Genomic DNA, 17,408 nt, shown 5'->3' with positions numbered 1-17,408 from the left:
ATATCACGCTATTTGTGTAAAGTTTTTAAAGTTGTACACCTGGACGCTTCTCTTCATCATTATGTAAGTGTGTTTAAATAATAATTAATTCCAGGTGTACGGAACCGGCATGTATTAAAACTGTCTGGTCGGACTTCCTTGTAGTGTTTTCCAAGTTTTAATCTTTTATATATCTATTTCCAGTCGTTTTTTGTTTTCGTATTTGTCGAAATCCTCGTATAAATTTTTAATATAGTTTTTTTTCGCATCGTGTAATTTTCTGCTTTCATCAGTGTTCATTTTCTCATTCCTTCTCTCTAATTGAACCTCTCGTTCTAATTTTGGAGCAATTTCTCACTTGCACTCTAAATAAGTTCGAATTATTTCTGTTGGTGAATTTTGTGCGCTTTCGTTTTAGGAAATGACGGCATATATTTACCTAGATGGTCTTGGACATGGCAAATAATCCCGAGATACTGTTTTATATTGCAGGAAGTTTGATTAGGCACTCGAATTTGTCTCTTGGGTCAAAAATAGCACAACCTTCCATCAGCAAATAGCATTTCTCTTTTATTTTTACAAAAGGTTCTATTTGTTTCCAAGATCCAATATCTTGTCAATGATAGTTTATTACGTCCTTGTACAACGCTGCATTCCTGACCTTTCGATAGAGTTAATTAAGTGATGACAGTTTATTAATTAAGATTTATTTGCTTAGTAAATTTATATTTTGTTTTTGTGCCAGTTTATTGTCGCTTGATTACAAAGTTTGTGTATTTTCTTCGTTTGGACAGTTTCAACTTTTTCATTACATAAAGTGTGAATGGAAATCAATTTAAGGATCCCAACCCAGCAAATAAACTTGTTTCGGACATTTTCATTATTTTATTATCCAATAGGCGTAAACAAGTGGGCAGTTTTATGAAGAGTTTCGTTTATCCACAATCCATAAATCCGGACTGGAAGGGTTATGTTGATGAATACCCAGCTATGACGGGCGTTATTTAGAAGAAGGGGCTTTTTCCCTCTGATGTAAAACAATTGTGGAAAGCTATAGGAAATTATTATCCCCCTCTTAATGCCGTACTTATAAATCAGTTAGGAAAAATGAGTGCTTCATAAATAATTCACGTTCAGAAATATTGAAGGGGAGGATATTTCTCCCTCAAGTCATATGACGACTATCGCTTTTCCAAATGGTCAATAACGGCCCACTTTTCTCTTATTCCGGCTTTACTGTTCAAAGAAATTTTGAAAAATAGCTCTAAGACGGCAAACACACAATTGTCGATCCTCGTGCATTCCAAATCCACGTCGATCAACAATCGCCGGGAGAAAGTCAGTGAAGTTCGTTTTCATTGTTGTCCCGAACAAAGCATTGTTACTCCATTTCACGCTTGCAGATAGAGATCCGTCAGGACTCTCATTTAACGCATCATTGCTTGCCTTCATTGTGAGATTGTTTGTATGGTAGATCGATTTTTTTGTTCAACGAAAACCAGTTGAATCTTAACGAAGATAGTTTTAAAATGCTGTGAAACGGCTAAATTGGAACAACAGACACAAATTTACACGTGTACAATATATTATAAACTAGATCCGTGTTAATCGAATAATAGACACACCAATAAGAACATTTATTATCCTGTCTTCAGCTAATCTGTATGGTTCAGACCTATAATCATATGTGAAGTGAAAATTTAAAAGTAAAAACATTAAAAACGATCATTTTTCAAGTTGTATTAGTTTTTAAACCTAAATTGCTCTTTTTTAAAAATGCCGGGGATGAGTCTGCAAAATGTCCGGAAAAAGGTTCCAAATGTATCATTTTTTATTTAAAAAATTATTAGTTAAATTAAATTCAATTTCTATGTAAGGTCTTGGTTGAGATAAAAAAAATAATGTGACGAGTGGGATTCGAACCCAGGACCTTCGGAAGATGGAGAGTTGGTGTCCGAGAGGATCTAAGTCACGATAGCTCAAGTTATAGCGGCGTATAGCCGAACTCCTTGGGTTCGAATCCCGATTGTGTCATTGACTTTTTTATAGAAAGAATAATTAATTGAAAGAAGTAACTTGGTCATTTGACCACTAAAACATAAATAGTTTAAATTTAATATGTTATCAGTAATGTTAGTATCACCGAACTTGTGCTCTTTATCTTCGCATGTCATCTATAGCCTGTTGCAACTATTTTAATTGCATTGAGTGTTGAAGAAATAAAGTGATAAGGTTGATAAATCAGTCATGAACGGTGGAAGTTTATTTTTATTCTTAAAGACATTGAAGGCAGTTTCTTTACGTTCGAAAATGACTTTCAAAGGTTTTGGATTTTGTTCATAGATTGCCAAGCCCAAATGGAGGAACTTGTGGAGGAACTTCTTAACTTGAGAAAGCCGCACAATGCTACCTGCTAAATGTGGTCGTTTTTTAAATTGATTTCATCTACTCTGTAGTAACCATTTTTAACTAAATGGCATATAAAAAAACAAATAATTAATTTTTTTAAATAATTGTAAAACGTGCGGTGTTTAGTGACCGTAAGTTAATATTATTTGAAGATCGTGAGATGCGGTCTGGTGTGACGTACGTTTTAGAAAAACATTTTCTTTATCGTGCCAACGTTTCGATCTTTATTGAGATCATCTTCAGGGCCTGGGATTTATAAACATTGTTTAAATTTTATCAATACATGTAGGAGTGAGAAAAAATGAATTTATACAATGCTAGAAAATTTTAGATTAAGAAAAAAATTATACAATGCTAGAAAAATTGTGATATAAAAAGAATGAATTTATACAATGCTAGAAATTTTTAGATTTGTTTTTTTTTATCTAAAATTTTCTAAGCATTGTATAAATTCATTCTTTTTTAAATCAAAAATTTTCCAGCATTGTGTTTTTTCTTCTTAATCTACAATTTTAGACAACATTAGTGATAGTTAGCACATTAGCAATACAGCACTGTTTCCCTCCGGCAGTGCGGCAGCTAGTCCCTACCGATTGATACGAAGCTCGAATTTCGTCGGCCCTCTTATCAAATTGAAACTGCTTTCTTTTATTTTTCCATATGCTAAAAGCTATCGGTTATCGTGGAAAATATTTCACATTTAAAGCAGACGAGTCGGTTCAAGTATTCGTTAAATTAATCTTTAAAATTTGTCAACGCCGTCTAACTTACACACAAACGGTTGCTTGTAGAACTATTAGGAGAGAAAACTCGGTGGTTCAGATAAAATGAAGGATAAAAACTAACAGTTGAAGTGGCGAAGGGGAATTTTTTTCTTCACTAAAACAATTATTGTTTTGCAAATATTAAAAACATACCAACACAGAATAACCATAAGTGTGAACATAAAGTATTTACACACTACCATTTCCATGAAATTATATACAATATATATTTATATACAATAAATATGCAAAAACAATATTAAAAAAATAACAACTGTTCGGATGTTGCAAACGTGCATGATCTAGCTTATCCTGCAGCTGGAATTTCTTTCAGTCTGGACTTTATAGCACTTGGGGCACGCTATCCTCGCACGCAAAGCCTCATTCATTTGTAAATTTTCCTTCCGTAACGTCCTGGCTTCTGAGCCACTGTAATTATTATAAATCATTATTATGTATCTGTTTCCACCTATTATTCTACAATGAAAGTACATTCAAGTTTTACTTCATCCAGCTAACAACAGAGGACGCTTCACCATTAATAGAGTATATCTTTTATAGTTACAGCTTATTAATGTCGATAAAATAATATTTGGTCATTTTAATTAAAAGGGTTAAATTATGCTAACGAGTTCTTTTTGCCAGCTGTAATTAAATATGCTATAATTGTGAAAATAAGGGGATTTTTTTTGGATTGTATGATATTAATACCAGCTAGAATGAAGTTTTCTTAAGATAGACAGACAGAAAATTTAATACTCATAAAACACACACACACACACACAAACAAACATCCATTCTTCCTACTTATAAATGGAGGCTACTAAACTTTATTTAGGGGTGTCAAAAAAAAAATTATTTAGGTGTTTTTGGCAGTGCAAAAAACGACTGTGTTTTGACACAAATATGTATTTATAATAGAAAATACTTAATGATTTCCAAAAATTTAGTTTACACCAGTGAATCCTATTACATGCAAAATATACACGATATGATTTACAACTGTCTGTCGGAGCTCATTACATTCTGTCATCAAACATGGATCCCATATAAATACATGTCTGGAGAATGTTATTAAATGTAACAAGCACGATACTACAGTATTTAATATATTTTTGTTATGGTTTAATATGACTGACCATGAACAGAGTCGAACTTGTAGGTCCACGCTTGGCGGACGTATTTGATGAGGTTGGTTTCTGAGCCGTCCAGCAATTTAATTACGTTTACTTTTGGTAGAGTAAAACTCCCAAGGTGTAACTTTCGTATTTTCCCAAAAATCAAGTATTCAGCGATAAAATTGAGAACCTTTTCCACAGCATGTGAGTTGAAGAGTGTACACAACCCGTTACCACTCCAGAAGCGATTCAGAGAGGTCAGGTCCAGATCTTCACATCCGCATTTAATAGTCATTTAAGGGTGCTTCAAAAACAATCTCCCAAACTTATCTGTACTTAAATTAAACATATTTGGGGGAGCTGACTGTAAATTAACTGACTAGATTTGGCCAATTCTAAACATTCGCAACGGTGTTGGCTGGAGATCCTCGATAAGAGGGAACAAGGCCAACAGCCGATGTTTTCCCTGGAGGGAGGTCTCGGCCAAATTTCTGTCTAAGGAACACCATTGTAAGAACCAGAACCGTTTGAGTTTATTATTATTTCAGTGGCTGTAATTTCGGTTAATCTGGTTTCGGGTAACAAGCAGGTTTTTTGGATGTACGAAAAATGAAGTTTAGGGTAAAAAAATAATATTCAGGTCTGCTGAGGTATCAAGATGTAACGTACAGTGTGGCGGTAAATTTGGCAGTGACAGAAGGTTACGTATTTAAGAACATTTGAACTTTTTTGTTTAGTGTCATATTTTTGTAACCACCACACTTGCCATCATTACAAAGGATGGAATGACAGGGTTAAAAACTGCGAATTCCGATTTTATTGGGACGTCATCCTAAATTATGTATTTCAATATATACAATACTAATATTATGGCTAGCTACGAATTTTTTTTCCTTCTTAGCTGATAAAGTCAGTTTTTTTCAAAATTCAATTACACATACATACAAAATGTGTTATGTAGTTCTTCTTACATAGTCACGTCAGTAATTTGGATAGGTCATAAAAACAACGAAAATAAATATTTTTTGACAGTGGGAATAATAATAAATAGTGATGCTTTGTATTTGCTATTTCCTTTTTTTCTAATCTTATAATGGAAATATATCTGATTTAGAGTTAAATTTGATTGAAGTTGTTAATTAATTAAAGTTTTAGTAGCAGTCAATTTTGATATACCACGCATATTTAAAAATATGAATAAATTATGCTAATAATAATTGGTGGTTGATGAATGTATAAATTGAAATGAATTAGATCACAGATTTTTAATTACATTGCTTTTGATTTCAAGGTGATCGTTTTTCTTTTATATTTGAATTAGAAAAAGAGTTTTGTTTTAAATCTATATACATAAAAACGACTTTTATGTATTTTGACATAAATTATTTTAATATCCATAATTTTGTTTAAGTTAAAATTGTTAAAGTTCAAAAGTATTTAGTATCTATTATTTAAAAGTAGGTCCATATGTAATTTATTTTGTTTTACCCAATTTGCTTTGTGGCAATGAAAAGTAAAGAGAGGGAGAATTAGAAAAACAAAAACTTCAATAGCTTTAGAAAATGTTATTTGGTTTGGAAAAGTTATATGGAGAATTTCATTTCACTTTAACCTGTGAACTTCGACTTCTTGTTTCATGGTGTATTTCACTCCTGCCGCTAGATGGCGGCTCAGCTTTCAACCGTACGGATAAGGAAAGCTCAGCTTCTAAAATTTTATATAACAAATTGATTAGAAATAATAAATTTGAATAATAGGAAAACAGTCTCTTTATGGTTAATGAACTTTCGATAGTTGTTTGAAGGCGTTTTGTGAAATGTATTCGTAATAATTCATTGAGGAAAGCTGTTTTCCTTCAGATAAGGAATGGCATCCGAAAGGAATGTGGAATAAGTCTATTCCCCCATCTTTCCTTTATTACGTTGAGGAATTTAATTTCCGAATCATACATTTCCCATTTTCCAACTGTCCAATTAACATTCATACGGTATGTGAAACATATCTTTCGGAAATAAGTCACAGGATTTTTCCTAAGCAGAAGTTAGACGGTATAAGTTAAAGTAAATAAACTTTGTCGAAGTAGTCAGCAAAAGCATTAAAAAAATCAGTTGGGAAATTACAACTGTTTGTCCGCGCTAATGATGTTCCAGTTTAGAGAAGAATTTCTTTTCTATTTTACTAAGTATGTCTTTATTATTGTTTCATCCAAATATTGGATTTAGGGTTTCTACGTTTGTGCTTTAATGCATACTTCTGGTAAATTAACAGATTTTAATTTTCTAGATTCTTTTTTCGTAAGGTCGGCGGGGTGGTGAAACCTATCGTTGTTCATTTCTCATAATTTTCATCTAGGTATCCTCGTTGGTGTAGTGTATCAGAATCGTTCGATTTTTGCCATCTATCCAAAAAAAGTAACGTGAGACAGCCAACCACTGGAGATGGTGACAAGCCGAATCGCGTCTGTGGACCCAAAATGTTTGGAAACGGCAAACAGCTTCTCGATACTAGCAGGCTTATAGATTTTAGCTAGTTCTTTCTAGAGAATCGGTTCTCATCTTAACCCACTAATTTGTTGAATGACAGGACTCACAACGCTTCCTTAACCTAAACTGGAAAGCTATTTTGATTTTTCCCTCGAAAACCGTTCTTTCAGTGATTTTTGTTGCGAGCCAAGAATAAACTAAGTATGTTTTGAAACCTTGGATTGAATTTGAGAGTGATTTTTTTTGTTAAAATTTTTGATTGAAGGGACGTCAGGAACTTATTGTACTATTTTCGTAAAACGAGACTGGGGAAAAAGAACCCTACTGACACACGGAGGCATGCAAGGACGTGGTACCATTTCTATTGTGTCACCTGAGGCATCTTCTTTTCTCAAAAACTCAAAAAAATGTATGAGAAAAACAAAAACTTTCTTGTCAGAGAATAAAAACTGAGAAGGAAATTGTTGTAGAAACTTTTGCACTTGACTGGTATAAACACTCATAGAAATGTGTTAGCTTATTACAGTTTTATTTGAATTTTTTTGTTTGTTTATGCGAATTTTATGGGGGTTAATAAGATCCTTGAGTGGTATATTATCTTTTTTACATTATTTTTAACGTAAAATCAAATATGAACAGTTCATGATAACAGTTCAGAAGCTGGAGGTCCTGTTGAGATGAAATAAAAAAGCCGGCGTCAGCCTTATGCAACCCCGCAGGACCGAACTGTTGTGCTGGCTTACGCGGTTACAGATTGAAGGATGAATTCTTGCCTTTTTGTCCATTTACATTGCATCAATTAATGAATTAAGTTTTGGTTCTCTCCCTCTCTCTATCTCTCTCTCTCACTCTCACTCTTAATTATGTAAAAACGAATTAGTTACTGGTGGGATATTTTACAGTAATGATTGTTAACAACGTGTGTGGTGATTAGTGACCGTTAATCGATAATTATGACCTTTCTGAAATAATTTAGGTGATAAATTACTAACCTCATTTATTTACAAGCAAATTTTTTTTAAAACGTAAAATCAAATATGAGCAGTTCATGATCGATGCAGTAGCTAGAGATCCTGTTTATAAAACATAAAATAAATAAGCCGGCGTCAGCCTTATGCATCCCTGCAGCACCGAATTGTTGTGCCGGCTTACGCGGTTACAGATTGAAGGATGAATTCTTGCCTTTTTATCCATTTACATTGCATCCATTGCACTGATTAATTAAGTTTTGGCTCTCTAACTCTCTCTCCCTCTCTCACTCTCTCTCTCTCTCTCTCTCACTCTCTCTCTTAATTATGTAAAAACGAATTAGTTACTGGTGGGATGTTTTACAGTAATGATTGTTAACAACGAATTATGATGAGATTGAGTGAAATGTCATTAGTTATGCAAAAGCCTTGAGCCACTCTTCTAAAGGAATATTGCAAGAAATTTAAAAAAGTAATGTTTTCGACTACTATTTCCCAACTTGCTCATTGTTTGTTAATGACATCTTAACTGTTCACGTTACAGATTGAAACGAATCTTCAAAATATTCTTATGAAGCAGATAATACGTTGTGACAAAACCATGAAGTTAGTCACAATACTTATTTCTTTAATTTAAGTATAAATGTAATAGCGGTATATTTTTCAATGGAGCACTTACAACAGCTAGGCTTACTCTATTATGGCCTTTTTGAAATAATTTAGGTGATAAATTACTAACCTCATTTATTTTCAAGCCAAATTTGTTTTTTAAACGTAAAATCAAATATGAGCAGTTCATGATAGATGCAGTAGCTAGAGATCCTGTTTATTAAAGATAAAATAAAGAAGCCGGCGTCAGCCTTATGCAACCACGCAGGACCGAACTGTTGTGCTGGCTTACGCGGTTACAGATTGAAGGATGAATTCCTGCCTTTTACCATTTACATTGCATCTATAGAACTTATTAATTAAATTTTGGCGCTCTCTCTCTCTCTCTCTCTCTCCCCCTCCCCCCTCTCTCTCTCTCCCTCTCTCTCTCTCTCTCTCTCTCTCTCTCACACTCACACACACACACACACACACACATTTGATAATTCTCACGTTCAGTGTAAGTGAATGTACAATAAAACCATCTATCAATGAATCAATTAATCAGTCGGACGCGTTTTTTCAACTTCAGTCTGATTTTTTATTTAAATTTTTCTATATTTACTTCCTCTTTCATTAATTAATCTAAACTTATCCAATTGGGTTTAAACCAGTTAATCATCACTGGATCCACTATTCTCGCCTGTCGGGAATAGTTCATTCATTTTTCCAACAATATTGTCCCAGTTATCCAATTAAAGTTATCGGGGGGGTCGGAAACAGATATTCGGTCTACTTTTGGTATAATGAACCGAAATTTAACTGTAAACAGCAACCCATTGTGTACTAAGTTCAGACGGAGGAGGTTCTAAAAAAACGTACGTCACGGAAAGTTCTTTCTTCTCCGGATTTCGCCGGTTACCATCCGATATTGTGCCATATCCGACATTCCCAACACACTTGTTCCCGAGATGACAAAGCTCTAATTGTTGGGAAAGTGTATCTTTCCTTTCTGGAATCCCTGTAGCAACGCCAGAGCCATAGACTCGATCCAACTGGGTCACTATGATCCGATTTGCAACGGAAAACCGTAACATGTGGACCGCGTCTTATCTTGTATCTTCTCTTCTCACTTTCTTTGTATAATTGAAATTTAAAGCTGAAACTCTACACCCGTTTGAACGTCACATAGCATAAGACTGGTAGAACGTCGTTATATGAAAATAATTAATCCTTATATTCCCTTTTTAATAATGTGCTAATCTAATTAAATTTAACTTCCGTCTTCATAAAACGAATTAGTTACTGGTGGGTTGTTTTACAGTAATGATTGTTAGCAACGAATCATGATGAGATTGATTGAAATGTCATTAATTATGTAAAAGTCGAATTAAAGTCTTACTTTGTAAACAAAAAGTGAAGAAAGTTTCATTCTTGTGATGCGATTTTTTTAATGTCTGATAATTCCAATAATTATGTGATAGTGAGTTTACATCCCTCAAACGCAGGGAGAATAAGCGGACCAGGATTGACAGGTTGGTGACGAAACATCAACATTTTGACCAAAATGCCATAATCATAAAGTCTAATGAAAGGAGCAATAAATCAGGTCAATACATTTATTTTTAACATACCTGAAATTCCAGTTTCATTTTACGCTTTTTAATGCTCTAAAGATTTAGAAAATATCATTTGCCACACCGCTTAACAGGTTCTTGAATATTAACATTTCAACATGTATTTTCTCTTCATTAGTTTTAATATAATTAATCACATTTAACTTTCATGATTTATTGTTAATCGTTTATCTCGATTTTTAAATTTAATTATCTGTCTGACTTGCAATACAAGTTAAATATCTATTCCGTACAACTTTCACTATTAGCCCGAGTTTTTGTAGTCTTTTCAAATAATACTGAAGAAGTTAAAAATTCTTGAGTTCTAACCCCGGCAACCCCGCTTACTCACAATAAGGAGACGAAGTTCACAAATGACATATAAGGAATGAATTAATAAGCAAGTTCTATCGCAATTAGAGAAGAACAAAATGTAGGATTTCATGATTTAATTGTCATTAAAATCATATTTTACATATTATTCCCCTTCTCTTTCATTGGTTGGTCCTTAAGGGCTTGTACCGACGCTTTTCTCCATATTTCCAAACCGAAAAGTGGTTTCTCAGGGCACGATTCTTGACCCAGTGCTTGTTTCCATATTTCTTAATGTCCAAATCCCTTCTTATGGGTAAATCGGTAAACCCCAGAGAGAATAAGTTCCTTCTATATTTTTAAACTAAAGAAAAAAAAAATCATCTGAACATTATCTTTTACATCTTGTTGATGATGTCATTTGTTGACAACTTCAGAACTTACCGAGTAAGCCTCGAAATTGATTTTTATCGCAAATATAATATTGTCGTTCTTTACAAGGTAATATTACAAAAGTACGAATTTGTAATAACATGACATTGAATGTATTCACGGAAGACGAGGGGATTCCTTGATATGTACTGAAAAATTTAAACTAACAGAAAATTTAAATTTTTTGTATCTTGTTAATTTATATTTATCTTATTATTTATACGCGTATAATCTGGTTCACACTACAGAAAACAATGCCTATGAAACGTTTACTGGGATTGAAAGTAGTATAGTGAAATTCGATGAAGCTGTTTGTTATTGAACTTAATGTAGGGTAGTTTTTATTGTATGCATTTAATTCAATTTTTTAAAGTATGTTTTTAATTAATATTTGCATATAATATTTCCTTCAAACATAGTTTCTTATGCAAATTCTGCAATGAGAAATGAACAACGGACCCGGAAACCGGTTGTACTTCACGAACTTCTCAGGGTTGTGAATCGAGCTTCTATTCGCGTAAAGGAACGAACGATCTACTTTCTTGATCTCTAACGATCTGTTTTTCCTTTCTGTTTTACTCGCCTCGCTATGCGGGCACTGTCGATGGAATGAAAAAAAAGGCAAGTAATAGTATTTCCGAAAACCCTGTTATTAGATGAGATGAGATGGTCTGGTTACTACGGGCAATACCTCGCTTCCCAATTGTTTTGCCATTGCCCTTTAAAGATGAAGCCGTTGAAATAAAATGCTATGTCGAATTCTTCCACGAACTCTAAATCGAGGGCAAAACAGGCACTAAATTTGCCATTTCCATTAAAAAGAGAAAGCTACGCTGTACTCGTATGTTTAAACTTAAAGGAACCCTTTAGATGCCTTGCAATGGTTTTCTTTTTCTTTTTCCACTTTCACGTAAGGTCAGAAAAACGTCTGCAGAAGGGTGAACGGATAAAGTTGTAAAACCGATTCGACCGAGGAAATCCATGCTAACTTTCACGAGTATACATATAACAAGAGAAGAAAGCTAGGCTCCTTTTTCCTTTTATTTCTTTTTTATAATGTTTTTTCAGTAATGTTTATCTTGTTATACGTCTGTCATGGTGATATACGACCAACTAGTTAAATTAACAGAAAAAATTCACATTAGCTACCAGTAAATTTCCTTCTCACTTTTATTTGATGTTGTACAATTTGTACAACATTTCATTGACATAAAAAAGAATTTGACTGTATTGCACATCACCCTTTACTTCACAAAAAAGCTTACAGTAATTTGATTTGTGATATTTATGAGAGGCAACAATTGTGATCTAAAAACTATTTATGCTCTTGCGAAACGGAATCTGTATATCAATTTTGTTTAAAAACCCTACCGATCATTCTATACCAGCTTTCTAAAATGTAAGACGTCCAATTAACAGTTATTCCCATTATTCACTATGTAAGATTTGAGATCTTTAAATAAATAACGATTTAACGACGTCGATTAAACAAAATATAACATAGCGGAACATGTTACGCTTTAAGAACTCTTTACATCAACATTAGAAACAATTAGCCATTAAGAGCGTGTAGAATCTCATAAGAAATAATTTATTCCATCTTAAATGAAAGTGGTAAATTAACCCCTCTGGGCTGGCCAGTGCGTGATCCCGACTCCTTCATCTCTCGGAGTGCTACACTTTCCCCTTTTGATTTTCAACCAATCGTAAATCGCCTTTGTACGTTTCTTGCCTTTAAATAAAATAAAATGAAAATCCAATCCACGTTTCTTTGAAAGCGTAAATTTTTCAAATGGAATCTCAACTTTTGGAACGGGTATGAGACTATGTACACACTCTACAGGAAAATTGTAACGAGCAGAAAGTTGTGCTATGCAGAATCAGATTAAAAACGCACATGCACATTCCATCATACATCCATTTTGGAAAAGCATTGGCTTATTTCTAAAAATAATTGTAGAGAACTGAATCTACAAAATTCTAAGAAGATGCATTTTCGCCCACGAAAAACTTTAGTACGTGTGTAGTAATGAAATTTATTTACATCTTCTAATAAAATTAGAACGGAAAAACTAAATTAAATTAGCAAGTCTGAGATTGTTGAAAGAAGTACATCTTTTTTTTTTTTTTTTTTTTTTTTTTTTTTTTTTTTTTTTTTTTTTNTGTTAGTTTAACTATACCCTTTTTCGGCAATTGTTTTAGTATTTCTCCAGTGATAAGGTCATATCCTGGAGTCTTTTTAGCAGGTAAATTTTTAATTTCTCGTGCTACTTCTTTAGGTGAAACTAGCTTTATATTTTCATCTTGTGGCGTAGTTGTTACTTCATGTAAGTTGCTATTGATGATTTCATTTGGTTTGAAGATTTCAGCAAGATAGCTAGCAAACAATTCGGCTTTTTCTTTGCTATCTCTCGCCCAAGTACCATGCTCTTTCTGTAATGGAGGAATTTGGGCAATTGGTCTTTTAATTTTTTTTATGGCCTTCCACAGTGAGTAGTCAGTGGCTTCGCCTGGAGTTAGGTTTTCTAGATAATTTGTGATTGAGTCGTCATGTAGTTTTTTAAGCTTTCGTTTAAGTTTTTGAGCCATATTGTTAAGAATGTTTTTGTCTGCAGGTCTCTTGATTGTTGCCATCTAAAGAAGTACATCTGTGCAATTTTTTTTTTATTATTTATTTATTTTTTTTTTAAGCAAGCCTCGTTTTAATATCAATAGTTCTAACTTATAAACATTTATTATAAATTGTCCACAATTATTTATCCAAAGCATCCAAAACAGAAATGTCTTGAGGCTGTTGAGGTTTTCATTTAATTTTAGAGAAATTAATCTTAGAAAAGTCTAAAAACTATTTTTTTCGTGATTCACCGTAGTAAACTGTTGTATGGTTGACATATTTTACCATAATTTATCATATAGCGCAGCCAATTTTTATGGCAATCGTCCGTTACGATCGTATTTGACAACATTTTTAACAACTAAATTTAAAAAGAGTTTTTTTTTACAAATATCAATGCCATTTAAAATAATAAAATTTATCCACTTAATTTAGCCTCGAAAGCCTCAACAAACGAAAAATGTACTGTGATTGGTCAAACAATGGTGTCTTATTATTAATCATATTTTTAACAAGGAAAGTAGCCTTACAAAAATCTTTGAAAAATCCTTTTTCAATTCAACATCAATTGTAACCTTTGCACACTAGGAAACTATTAATGGAATTTAGAATAAATTGTAATAAAGTTTAGTTGAAACCTCTGCCCTATTGCTATTTTTCAGTCTTTTCGAGTTGAAATTAATGCAGAAAATAACTTAATAACATATAAAAAACGTGCAAAATCGTTAACTGTTATGAATAACAATGGAATTAATTTCCATCTTATAAATAATCAACGTACTGTTCCATGGAATAAGAATAATATGCAGGTGAATGGTTCAAACCTGCTTTATAGTTAGTCTTTTTGACTAAATTTATCCAGAAAATTATATAAAAACATTTCTTCATGGTACGGTGGAGGTGTTAACCTCAACTGCTATAATTTTTTAGAAAATATGTTATAACGTATGAAGTTACTTTTCTTCGGCAGAAAAAACATACATTTTGAATGGTGAAATAGAATTTGAGTTGTACAAATCCTGCAATAATTTTTTGTAAAAATGGATCTAGACAATTTTAAAAAAATCCTAGTCCATAACTATAAAAAATACATAACAACAGTATGGACAGTAAATCTTCTGCTTGCTCCACTCAGCAGTCAACATTGTATTGTTATCCCCAACTTGCCTTATTGATAGTTTTGATTATTTTGGAGAAAATGCACCTAGAAAAAACACGAAAAAATTAATAGAATTTATTAAATAATAAAAAAACCTTGGATGGGTTGAATATGCAATGTCATGTCAAGTTACTTGTCCTAGTACTGACTAGGTACTGACGAGCATTATGTTATAATAGGTTGGTAAATCAATCTAGGACATTATAGATAAACAGTTATCCAAATTCGCCATAGCAAACTGTCGAATCCTAGGATTAGAATAGTTGAGGAGGCTTAGTGTTTTTGCAACACCCATCAGGTATGTTCACTTTATGTGGGTTATAGCACATACTTTATTAGCATGTCTGTTATATTGAGCTTTTGATTAATTTGGCCGTTGAAACGACCAATCTACAGGTTTATCATTCCTCACACTCCATTAAGAAATCGCACACCTAAAGAGACTAGGTCATCTGCCACTCCGAATATTTTCATATGCCTATTGGACCGGCGATTTCCAGTTAACAGGCCAAAAATCACTCACTCCATCATTCATCATTTCTATAAAATCGTGTTTCCCCCGGTTTGTTGTAACAGGTCTGTTGTAAGTTCAGGCGAGACTTTCTTGATGAAGTCTTTTGCCTTGCTCTGCAATGGGGTATTGAGGTAAGAGTCTTAACATGTTCCCTAAGGCAATTGCTTTTTTTTTAGTAGCTGTTTGTTTGAAATTTTATAGGAGATTTTGGATCTTGGATGGTACGAATTTGCACTATCGTACAATGGTATCGAATCATAATTATCTTATTATTTATCTTAGACAGCGGAAAAACAAACTAAAAAAATGGTTAGATCGAAACAGTGTAATATAGATTTTACAGAATTTTGTATAAAAAATGCGACTCTACAAACGTCCTGACGCTTGTCGAAGATTTACCATCGTGAGCACTTTGGAAAATATCGATCTCATCCTGGTACACCCAAACCAACTGATGTAAGAAATTGCTAAGAGCCAACCAATTCCAAGATTACAAAGGCCATTGAATTGGAAAAGACCTAATTGTACCATACTAAACTCGTATTAACTTAACTAACTTAAAACTAATTAATATTTATGTAAGTATTGTTGAAATAAAAAAGCCAGTGTCACGAGCGGGATTCGAACCCACGACCTTTGACTAAATACGCCGCTGCTCTACCACTTGAGCTGTTGTTGTCCACTCGCACACAAACTTCCCATCTCACCCTACAACCTTTCGATTTTTCCCTCCGTTTTGCCATTTTTCAAATGTCATGATAGCTCATGTGGTTAGAGCAGAGGTGTATTTAGCTGAAGCTCGTGTGTTCGTTTCATTTCAACCTTATATAAAAGGAATAATTAATCGAAAGAAATAATTTGGTCAATCAGACCACTAAACATAATGGATTATTTTTAGTTATTTATTCTATACATGTAAGATGATATGTTGGAATATCAGAGTCAAAATTGATTTTTGAACGACTCCGTGAAATTTCATCCAAATGGATGGTAATGGAACAAAAAAAGGAGCAATTGAGAGGCGAAACAATAGGTTTTTTTTTAAAATAACAGCGGATTAGCACTTATAGAACGGACGTTTCACAAACGGAAGAGATGAAAGTAGCTCTCGTTTGGTGGGGAGGAGGGATTGTAGCTGTGGCAGTGGGACCGAACTTGCAGTGAGTGTTGTGCCGTTGGTGTGATGTAGTCGCCGTTGATTCCCGAAGGATACGATGCTTCGTCGCGCCTGGCCCCCGGTTTACACGGCCCCTCTGCCGCCCCCGGCCCATTACACGGCACCTTTGCCGCCTCCGGACTATTACTACAACAAGGGCCGTGAATATTATTTCCTAGCGCCGCTTTACAGAGACGCTCTACCACCGCCCCCGCCGAGGCCCCTCCGATGTCCGTGCTCTTGCCTCCTACGATCCCGACAGAGGTCCAGGTCTTTGGACACCCTCGCCTCAGATACAGACGAACTCGTATACGACTACCAAAACAAACACCACCCTAGAAATGTTTACCTTCAACAAAAAAGGAGGTCCATGGAAAACCTCTTAGAACCGAAAGCCATCAGAAAATATCGGGTGAGCTTTTTTTTAATTCAAAACTGATATGTAGGACTCATCATCGCGTTATTCTTTTGATTTTTCCCGTGGCAGAGTTTAGACAAACAAACTTTGCATACGAAATGAAATCGTAAATATTATAAATAATTAATTTCGGCCAGTAGCAGCATTCTCAATTGATTTAAGGCGACATAACAAGCCAAGATTCGACGTTAAACATTTTTTCAAATAACAATTCAACAACTTTTTTTTTAAATTTTATAATAGGGAGTGCGATTTCTTCTTGTGGTCTGCGGGATTATGATCATGTAGTTTGGTCGTTTAACGATCCTGGTCTGCCTGCCCACACTGCTGTTGAAGCGCGTCCGACAGACCAAAACAGAGATGACAGTCTGACCAAAATTATCAGAAACGACTAAACTACGGAATAACCATATACATATTATATATTGTGTAATAATTATAAATTAATTTTATAAAGTTAGTGCCGATTTATATTTAACTTGTATGCCTACAATATTTTATAAACACGTCAAGAGATAAAAACATTAATTTTTACACATTCTTGGCACTTTGAAAGTGATCTTTTATCATTATTTATTGCATAAACTTATAAAGTTGTGTTGTTATCCCAGCTTAAAATTGACAGAAATATTTGTCCCATAGGGTATATCAAATTATAAAAAATATATAGCTACGAAGTTTTAACATTAAATTTCCTTTTGAAAAATATATTTAAAAAAATAGAAGAAACTCCAAAGCCAGTGCTTATCATCAAAACAATATGACTTATATTGTTATAGAGTCAACATAAATCATTTTTATTCATACTGTTTACCCAGTGAAATGGGGTGAGGCTTGAGTATAAACGAGTAGATGAAACGGTAGCTTAATCGCCTCCG

At 33.7% G+C, this 17,408-nt stretch overlaps 1 protein-coding gene across 3 annotated transcripts in view; it reads left to right on the top strand.

The window, feature by feature from the left end:
* Positions 1–17,408, top strand: part of LOC106661394 (WD repeat-containing protein 47) — a 57,744-nt gene that overhangs the window by 18,072 nt on the left and 22,264 nt on the right. Inside the window, exon 1 of one of the 3 annotated variants that reach the window (XM_014384788.2) lies at positions 16,147–16,524. The exons of the other annotated variants lie outside the window; for them this stretch is intronic. Within the exon in view, the coding sequence (XP_014240274.1) occupies positions 16,171–16,524 (354 nt within the window). The 5' untranslated portion in view covers positions 16,147–16,170. Of the gene's footprint in view, positions 1–16,146; positions 16,525–17,408 lie in introns of those variants that run through there. 3 annotated transcript variants of the gene reach the window in all.

Source organism: Cimex lectularius, unplaced genomic scaffold, assembly GCF_000648675.2.
Source record: "Cimex lectularius strain Harlan isolate CLEC.00 unplaced genomic scaffold, Clec_2.1 scaffold340, whole genome shotgun sequence".
Taxonomy (NCBI): Eukaryota; Metazoa; Arthropoda; class Insecta; order Hemiptera; family Cimicidae; genus Cimex; species Cimex lectularius.
This window is presented reverse-complemented; position numbering and strand designations above follow the sequence as displayed.